The following is an 8,567-nucleotide window of genomic DNA, read 5'->3' as shown; positions in this document are numbered from 1 at the left end:
GCCCCCCCACCACTCCCATGGCTTTCTCGCTCCACAGAACACCATCTGGGGTCTTCTCCCAGCCCCACAATGTTTCCCAGGACACTCTCTAAGAGAAACCAGAACATGGGTGCCAACGATCTTTTTACCCCATAAACTCTCACAGAGGTTTTCCTGCCCCAAATCTCTTAGTGTATGTGTATATATATACATACATATACATACATATATATATACATATATATATAAAGGCCCTCCTCCTGAGGCTTGTTGGCGGCTCCAGTTCCCAGTTCTGCGAAGCCGCTCTTCATTCTCCCCTAGCCCTGGTCCCTCCTATCCGCCCGCATGCGCTACTGCGGTGACTCACCGGAGGGCTGGCCTGCCGGGGCCGGAATGCGCTCACTTCCTCAGCCCGCGCACCTGCCTGGCGTTGCTGGCGCGCTGCCCCACCGGGCCTCCGGCGGATGTTTTCCTTATCCCTGAACGAGCTACGAGAGCCAACCACCGTGCTCCACACAAACGGTGCCCCAAATGGCCTCTCCCCAGGAGTCAGAGAGGTTCGGTGCTGACCACTGACACTCCCACACACACACACAAACCACACACCTCACCTCCACCCCCAAGAAAAACACCCCGTATACACACACACACTCCGCCTGCAAGACACCTCGCACACTTAACTGCACACCACATATACACACAGGCATACAAGTCATGCTCTGCAACCAGCGCCCTACACAGTCTCTCCCAGGAGGCATTCGGCACTGGCCACTGATACCCCCTACACATACACAAATATCTCGCCTCCACCCTCAAGAAAAACACTGCTTGCACACATAGAAAGATGAGGCTTTCTGCTCCTGTAAAGATTTACAGCCTCGGAAACCCTGTACACGGTCACTCTGAGTGGGAACCAGTTCCATGGCACAAAACTACCACCACCACCCCACACACACAGCCTGAAGGAAGTACACATCACACACATAGCTGTGCACATACCCACAGGCATGCAAGTTGGTCCAACCACCTCCCTGCTGCTCCCAACTTCTAGGAGAGGAATTTTGGCTCAACCCCTGTTTTCCAAAGTCCCCTCTCAGTCTCTGTCACGGATCCTACCCTCACCACGGTAGCCCCTTCACCTTTTACCACTACCACCTTCAGGCTCAATAGCTTCTCGCTCTCATTCTCCCCCTATTGGGCTGGCTCTGGGTTGTAGGAGCAGAGTAGTCACGGCCCAGCCTTCCAGGGTCTCAGCTGAATCCCCCTCCCAGCAGCAGCAAAGCTACTGAACACTGGGATTCTGGGTCCTTGTGCAAGACAGGCCTTCTAATTCACCTGCTCCAGACAACAGGAGGCCAAGGCCATGCCCACACATAGCCAACATCAGGCCACCCTGCTACAGAGTTGAGTTTTTTTATCTTTCTTTTTGGCCCTTTGGAAAGGGGCTGAAACCAAACTAGGGTGAATGTGTGGTACATTTTGAAATTCCCTCAATCTAAGTGCTCTTTCTGGAAGAGGTTGGTTAGGGAGCTTGCAGTAAACTGAAATTGTTTCTGAACAGTTGAGAGGCAGGGGGGCTCCCTGGAAAAGGCTGAAATAGCTGCATCTTATCCATTGAGGGCAGAGGGTATTGGAATAAATGGGACTGGAGCCTACGGGAAAAATGGGATCAATGCCTAAGTGACCTTACCCTGTAGATAAGAATAGTTGGAAAATGGGTCTTTGAAGTATATTAAAGTGGGGAAAAAAAAATCCAGTTTGCAAGCAGCCTTATATCAAAGAGATGGCTAGCATTAGAATGGACGGTGAGGAGAACGTAAGAGTTCCATGTGGGTGGGGATGGAAAGAAATGGGAGCAAGCTGGAAAACTCTAACTCTGGGACTTCCCAAGAGAGAGGTGATGGGTTTGACCTGGGGAAAGCAAGAACAGTTAAATCAGAACCACTGATTTTAAACCACACATTCAGAATTTCAAGGCTACAAGGACCAAAACAAAAATTCTCTTGGAGGCATTTGTATTTAAAGGCAGTGGTAGGAATAACATGGAGTATGTGACAGGACAGTCTATGCCAGGAGTAGCAGCCTCCAAAAGAACCTTCAGTTGTGTACACAGAGCTGTTAAATAGCATCCAAACAAAGCAAAGTCTCTGGGGTCTTGCATCAATCAGAGGAACTCTTTTTTTCTGAGGGCTATGTGCTAAGGAGCTCTGGTAGCGTAGTGGTTACAAATCGGGCTGCGAACCTTAAGGTCAGCGGTTCAAAACTACCAACCACTCCGCGGGAGAAAGATAAGGCTTTCTAATCTGTAAAGATTTACTCCTTCGGAAACCCTGTACAGGGTCGCTATGGGTCAGAACCGACTCGATGGCACTTAACAACAGCAACAATGTGCCAGAGACAGTGCTAAGAACATTACATGTATTATCTCATTTAGTCCTCATACCAAGCCTGCGAGCTGGCATTATTATCTCCAATTTTAAAGATGAGGAGACAGGCTGAGGTGAAACAGTCTGCTCAGGTGCACAGCTAGTGGAGTCAGAACCGAATGCAAAAAGTCTGACGCCACCGCCTCTGCTCTTAATCAGCCATCTTGAAGCCCTCCAGAACTTTCACAGAATTTAAAAGGGGATTTCAGAGAATAAATTTCTAAAATCTCATTCCATCCTGTTGAAGAAAGAGGGGAACCTCTGTGAAGTTAGACTTGTACCACTAGCACATTTAGAGGAACTGTTCTCTGAAAGGGAGGGGAGAACCATCCCCAGGTAGGCTTTTGCATCTGCCTGGTCTCAGGGTAGTAAGGGACAATGGAGAGTTCTGTTCTGGAGACCCTTCCCCAGCTAGGAGGGGCAGCCCTGTCTCTAGGCTACTTCAAGGAGACCATGCCCCAGGGTCTGGGGGGAAATGCATCCTGCACTCCAGGTGGCTGCTCCCTCTCCTGGAGACTGGCTGTCGCACCCCACTTCAGCTCCTTGGTTTGGCTAGGGCACAGGATTCGCCATCCCCAGGAAATGCCTCCCTCCGGTCCAGGCAGGGATCCCAGCATACACACCCCTGGAGCTGGGGGGAGGGGGGCAGTGGAATGCTTCCTTCTGTACAGGCCAAAGAAGAGATTTGGGGACCACCTGGGGGCCCTCACCCCTCCCAACTCCTTAGTAAGGAAGTGCCCAGTCCAGTGCCCCTTCCACGGTCACCTCCCTCCCCTAGCTATGTTGGGGCATGAATCAGCGCTCACAGCTTGTTAAAGCTAGGCCTCTTGTTTTCATGCCCTCACCTCAGGAAGCAGACTTACAGCTTTTCCAGCTCTGCTCAGCAGGGGGCCAGGGTCCTCACTTTATAAACATCACCAAGCCTGGGAGAGCAGAGGGCACTGAGATGGTGTGAGACAGGAGCCCAGGGGAGAAAGAAATTCAAGGAAAGAAACAAGAAGAAACCAAGGAGGCAGAAGCCACAAAGGGTCCAAGAGCGCAGTGCTGCAGGCAGGAATGGCCCCAAGGATGCTCTGGGCTAGACAGGCCAAAGGAACCCTGAGAGGCCAGGGGCTCATCTGCTTGGTGATCTCTCTACTCCTCCAGCACCCAGGAGTCCACAGCAAGTGCTACTTCCAAGCTCAAGGTAAAGCGGGGGGAGGTATTAGGAAGAGATAAAGAACAGAGTTAGGGGTGAGGGGCTACTGATCAACCTATGTTGGAACGTCAGGATAGCTACCCTCCTTCCCCCAGTTCTAAAGCAGAAAATGAAACAAAATATGAGGGAGTGTGTTCTTACTTGCTTCCATGTCAGACCAGAGGGGTTTGCTTCTTCCACCGTTCCCCACCACACTAACATTTGCCATTCTTCCCTTAGCCCCCTGTCACTATGAGGGGAAATATTTCACCCTGGGTGAGTCTTGGCTCCGCAAGGACTGTTTCCATTGCACCTGTCTGCATCCTGTCGGTGTGGGCTGCTGTGACACGTGAGTGACCAAGGATGGCCAGTGACATGAGGGACTGAGGGACAGCCAGGGAGTGACTAGAAGGCTGTGATGTGAGAATGAACAGAAAAGTTGAGCCCAAACTGAAGGTACCAGTAAGAGTGTGAAAAAGAAAGTTAACAGGTTGCAGAGTGAGGGAGACAAGGGTGTATCTGGAAGGAAAATATCCCTGCAATGAAATGATGACAAAGTCCATATAAGGTTAAGTTAGAGCTTAATGGGGGGAGCCAGGACACAGTACGGAAGATCTGGGAGGACTGCTGGGAGAGAGGGTTGTGGGCAGGGATAGAGGTGGCCTTTCACTCTGTTGATTCCTTCCCCATCCTCTGGTTCCTTAGGTCCCAGCATCCCATCGATTTCCCTGATGGGTGTGAGGTACGTCAGGAGGCAGGAACCTGCCAGTTCTCTCTGGTTCAAAAATCTGACCCTCGGCTGCCTTGTAAAGGGGGAAGACCCAACCCAGAGTGGGGCTCAGCTAACACTCCTGATCCTGTGGTTCCTGCTCCCCGCTCCAGCTAAACTCAACTGATCATCCTTCGGCTGATTGCCCACTGCTGCTGCCACTTCCAGGGAAACCACTAGCAGCTGCCAATTTATTCTGAATAAATAAATTAATACTAGAGCTGACAGTCTGCCTCTTACTGTCCGTGCCTCTGCGCCCCAAGTGGAAACAGTGGACCCTACTAAAGTCCAGGTGTTGCATTCTCAGTGTCCTGAAGGCAAATGGACAGTTGGGCCAGTTTCAGATGGTGATAGTGCTGGTGCTAGGGCCTGGGGCAGCATATGAGGCCAGGGTGGGGCTCGTAGGCAGCACCTTGATGGGGAGGTCCCAGCTGAAGGTGTCTACGGGCACTTGCTCAGGCCCTGTCCAGGTGGCAGGCTCAGGCTGTTCCATGGGGGGCAGGAGCACCAAACCTGGCTCTCGGGATGTGACAAACTCAAAATGCAATCGCCACTTCAGGGACACTAGAAGGGTAAAAAAAAAACAAAAACAACGAGACAAAGGTAGAGGCATTAGAAGCCAGCAGGAGTAAAAGGCAAATGACAGGATGTGGTTAGTGATGAGAAGCTGTATTCAGGAAGAAGGTGAGATGTCACAGGGCAGGGAGCTGGCACCAAGGGTTTTTCTAAAGGCAGCTGTGCATTAACCAGAGAAGTGAGAAAAGCCTAGCAGAGTCAAGTCCCTAAAAGCCTAGGAGTGAGACAGTCAAGATGAGGTAGTTTGAAGTGTTCCAACAGGTAGGGGTGGGGAAGGAGAGCTGCAAAGCTGATAAGAGTTCAGTGGTCAGTGTGTCTAGGAAACAGGAGTAGAGGTTGAAGGACGGTTTCAGAAGGCAGCCAGGGTGGGTATATCTGGGAGTGTGATAGGAAATCAGAATCCATCACACTCTGCCTAAGCACAGAACTTGACCCTCATTCCTCCCTCCTCCCCATAGTGATCGGAGTCTCACCAACTGCTGTGCAGAAGCCTGGGGTGGAGCTGAGAGGGATGGGGAGGGAGAAGCTCGTTCTGGTTGTATGCAGGCAGGACTCCTGGTGTCGGGCATGAGTCACATGGGAAACAGCAGGGGCACCCCCTGCCCCGCGACGCCGCTGGTACTCAGGCTGTACCCGTTCCTCAGTCTGCAAGCTTACTGAAAACTGGGAGCAAGGAGAAAGGTTCAGGCCAGCAGACATCAGGGCGTGCTGACCAGGTGAGAGAAGCCCGACCTCAGCTGTTTAACCTATGAAAGGGACCCTGGGTGAACCCACTCTCCACTTTTACACAGCACCTCTCTTCATGCAGGCTAGTCTCCTCTCTCCATCCTAGCCCTCTCCAGACCTAGTATCCCAGGAGCCCTCTCCTTACTTACCTGCAAACAAGCTACGGTTCCTTCCCCTAAGTTTAAAGTCCCCACCACGTCCTCGCCAAGTCTGTATACAGATTTGAAGATGCCAAATGTCCCGACTTTCCCTCGGCCATCACTGATGTTGTACAGATCTAGGGAGAATAGAAAGATGTAAGTCTGGAGTCCACACTGGCAAATGCCCAAGACTAGAAACTAGGACAAAAAGGTGGGGCTTTTCTTTACAATCTGGTGTGAGCTATCAGTGGATCCTCACTAATGAATGTAGTGGTTAAGAAAATCTGTCCGTGAGACAGGAATACCATGAGGGGAGGGGTAAGGTGCAACAGTTCAGAAAGGATGCTCACGGAGGCTGCGGCAGGATGTGGCAGCCATGAGGCGCTCCCCAGCCAGCTCAGCTAGCCAGGAATCCTTCTTTCCACCTTCATCCTCCTCCAAGAATGGACTGGATGGGGCCACAGCCATATCCTGGGGAAACCTGACATCCTGAAGACCTAGAGAGAGAATGAATGGAAAAGTTGATAGGAGGGACAGAAATGGGAGTAGAGGTGAGGGTTATAGATTGCAACCTGTGAGAGATGAAAGTAAGGAGTAAAGCTCTCATGTCAGCCTATTCTCCAGAACTGGACTTCTCTAACTCGAGCACAGGGGTGGGGGAACATCTGGTCTGGCCCTGCCAAGGCAACCAGTTTCAGCCATCACACTGTTGTTAACTGCCATCAAGTTGGTTTCAACTCACAGTGGTCCTGTATAGGGTTTCTGAAGAGTGCCTGGTAAGTCTGAATCGCCGACCTAGTGGTTCAAACCGAACTTGTGGTCCAGTGCTTTATCCCACAGTGCTCACTATACCATCACATTAGGGGTGAGTGGATTAAATATTTGACCAAATATAGCAGACTCATTTTTAAGTTGATAGTTTTGCATGGCACACAAATGATATTATAAATCTTGGCAGAAAAAAGGTTCCTCACCCCTGGTCTAGCACCTCCAGAAGACCCAGAAACTTCCCTTCATCACCTCTTATGAACTCCTTTACACAATTTCTGCTTTGGTGAGCCTCTTCCCCATCCCTTCCCTCTGGAAACCCTTACTTACCAGTCAGCACAAGCACCCTCAAAGGAACCCTGAGTAAAGTGATGGGAGAGTTGACACGCTGGCAGCCAATGGTCAGTTTGTAGACGTACTTGACTGACTGACCTCGAAAGGAGGGTGGTCCCTCTATGGGCAGGACTTCACTGTAGGAGTCTGGTTGGGAAGTAGTAGTTAGCAGTGTAGCCAGAGGAGTCCCCCCTCCAGGACTTAGAAGGCAATCCGGGGGGAGAGTGGGGCAGTGGGTGGGGTGGGCAATCACTTACATGACTTGGACTCTCCAGGCTCTAGCCTCAAGTCACAGAACAGGATTTTCGGTGGAGTAGAAAGGATGCATTGACCTCTCTCTCCTAAAAGAGAAAAGCCCATCTGAAATGTCATGACCCTGTTGTCTAGGAACTTGTACAGGACCAGCAAGCAAGTAGGGGCACGGAAGGGCTGCTAACAAAGGGCAGCCCAAGCTAAGCTCCCCTTCTTCTTCTGGTGTGAGATAGGAACATAATCTGAAACCCTTAAAGAGGCCATTTCACCCCCACACACACACACACCCCCAATGTGACAGCAACTCTAAGGACCCAACTTAACAATAGCACCCTTTGATGACAATGCCCCATGTAACCTCGGTGTGGCAGAAAGACCGTCTGGCTCTCAGGCTGAACATCAGGCTGACTGGAGTCAGGAGGAGGCAGTGCTACTCGGCTCTCACTGGCATGGAACTGACAGTGGATTTGGGCACTGGCCCAGGCCAGAGCTTCACTATGGGAAGAGGAAAAGGCGGCTTCAGAGGGCAGTCTCTGATCTCACAAATGCTCTCTCAACTCCCTAGCACACTGTCAGGAAACAAGGTGAGACAGCAGTCCTAGAGATCGGGAAACCCAGACACTCCCTGTCTCCCAAAGAAACCACTAAACGGAGAGAAGTACATAATGGGTATAAACGGACATGGAGAAGGGGGGAGGGAAAGGAGGACTATGTCATACACATTGTCTGTTAAATATTCTTTTCCTACAATGAGGGCACAATGAATAAGCAGATAGTGGATGGGTGTAGCTACAGGGCAGCCCTAAGCTGCAGACTAACACTGGAGGTGGGATGCGCCAGCTTCTTCATTCAGTATCAGCATCCTCACCTGGAGGCAGAAGTTGCCGTGGGAGGCAGGGGGTTGGTGACGGTCACCACACATTCCAGTGCCTCCCCCGCCAGAAACACAGGACCCCGGCTCAGCTCTGCTACCACTTCAATCATGGCAGTTCGTGATTAGACCTAGAAGAAAATAAGGGGGATCGGAAGTCAGCACATAGCATGAAAGGTTGTCTGAGGCCAGAACCCGGAGGGTGAGACCTGTGGTGGTGGTCTACACCACGGTTTGGGGAGTGGGCAGGCGGCAGGCGGCAGGCAGCTGAATCAGTACAGTTCTGGGAGAAGGATCCCAGACTCTCGCCCCTTTGAGCTCTAGGTTATTCCCTTTCTCCGCCGGGAACCCCAGGCCAGTCTCCGCCCCATTACCTAAAGGCCCCTGCCCAAGGCCACGACCACCCATCCGTCCCCTCGAGCCCCTACGCCCGCCACCTCACACGGTGAAAACGGCACATCGATGCCCTCACCTGCCCGACCCTCTAGGACCCAGCCAGGTGTGTCGCAGTCTTCCCCGCGACAACGGCGCGGCAGAGGCGGGACTTCCC

The 8,567-nt window shown here is 51.7% G+C and overlaps 2 protein-coding genes across 2 annotated transcripts; one reads left to right on the top strand and one right to left on the bottom strand.

Annotated features, from left to right (window-relative positions):
- The first annotated feature begins 3,338 nt into the window (after positions 1 to 3,338).
- MSMP (microseminoprotein, prostate associated) lies at positions 3,339 to 4,576 on the top strand. The gene is made up of 3 exons (XM_006863086.1): positions 3,339 to 3,591; positions 3,823 to 3,931; positions 4,288 to 4,576. The coding sequence occupies exons 1-3, from the start codon at positions 3,462 to 3,464 to the stop codon at positions 4,466 to 4,468; spliced, it is 420 nt and encodes a 139-aa protein (XP_006863148.1). The 5' UTR covers positions 3,339 to 3,461; the 3' UTR covers positions 4,469 to 4,576.
- On the bottom strand, positions 4,301 to 8,172 carry RGP1 (RGP1 retrograde golgi transport homolog (S. cerevisiae)). The gene is made up of 8 exons (XM_006863087.1): positions 8,015 to 8,172; positions 7,505 to 7,641; positions 7,152 to 7,235; positions 6,892 to 7,041; positions 6,144 to 6,290; positions 5,803 to 5,930; positions 5,401 to 5,590; positions 4,301 to 4,915 (listed from the first exon to the last, which is right to left on the bottom strand). Exons 1-8 carry the CDS (start codon positions 8,128 to 8,130, stop codon positions 4,692 to 4,694), a joined length of 1,176 nt encoding a protein of 391 aa, XP_006863149.1. The 5' UTR covers positions 8,131 to 8,172; the 3' UTR covers positions 4,301 to 4,691.
- Between the last annotated feature and the right edge of the window lie 395 nt (positions 8,173 to 8,567).

This window comes from Chrysochloris asiatica, unplaced genomic scaffold (assembly GCF_000296735.1).
Source record: "Chrysochloris asiatica unplaced genomic scaffold, ChrAsi1.0 scaffold00053, whole genome shotgun sequence".
Classification (NCBI taxonomy): domain Eukaryota; kingdom Metazoa; phylum Chordata; class Mammalia; order Afrosoricida; family Chrysochloridae; genus Chrysochloris; species Chrysochloris asiatica.
The sequence above is the reverse complement of the archived record's forward strand: the minus strand, read 5'-3'. Positions and strand labels throughout refer to the sequence as shown.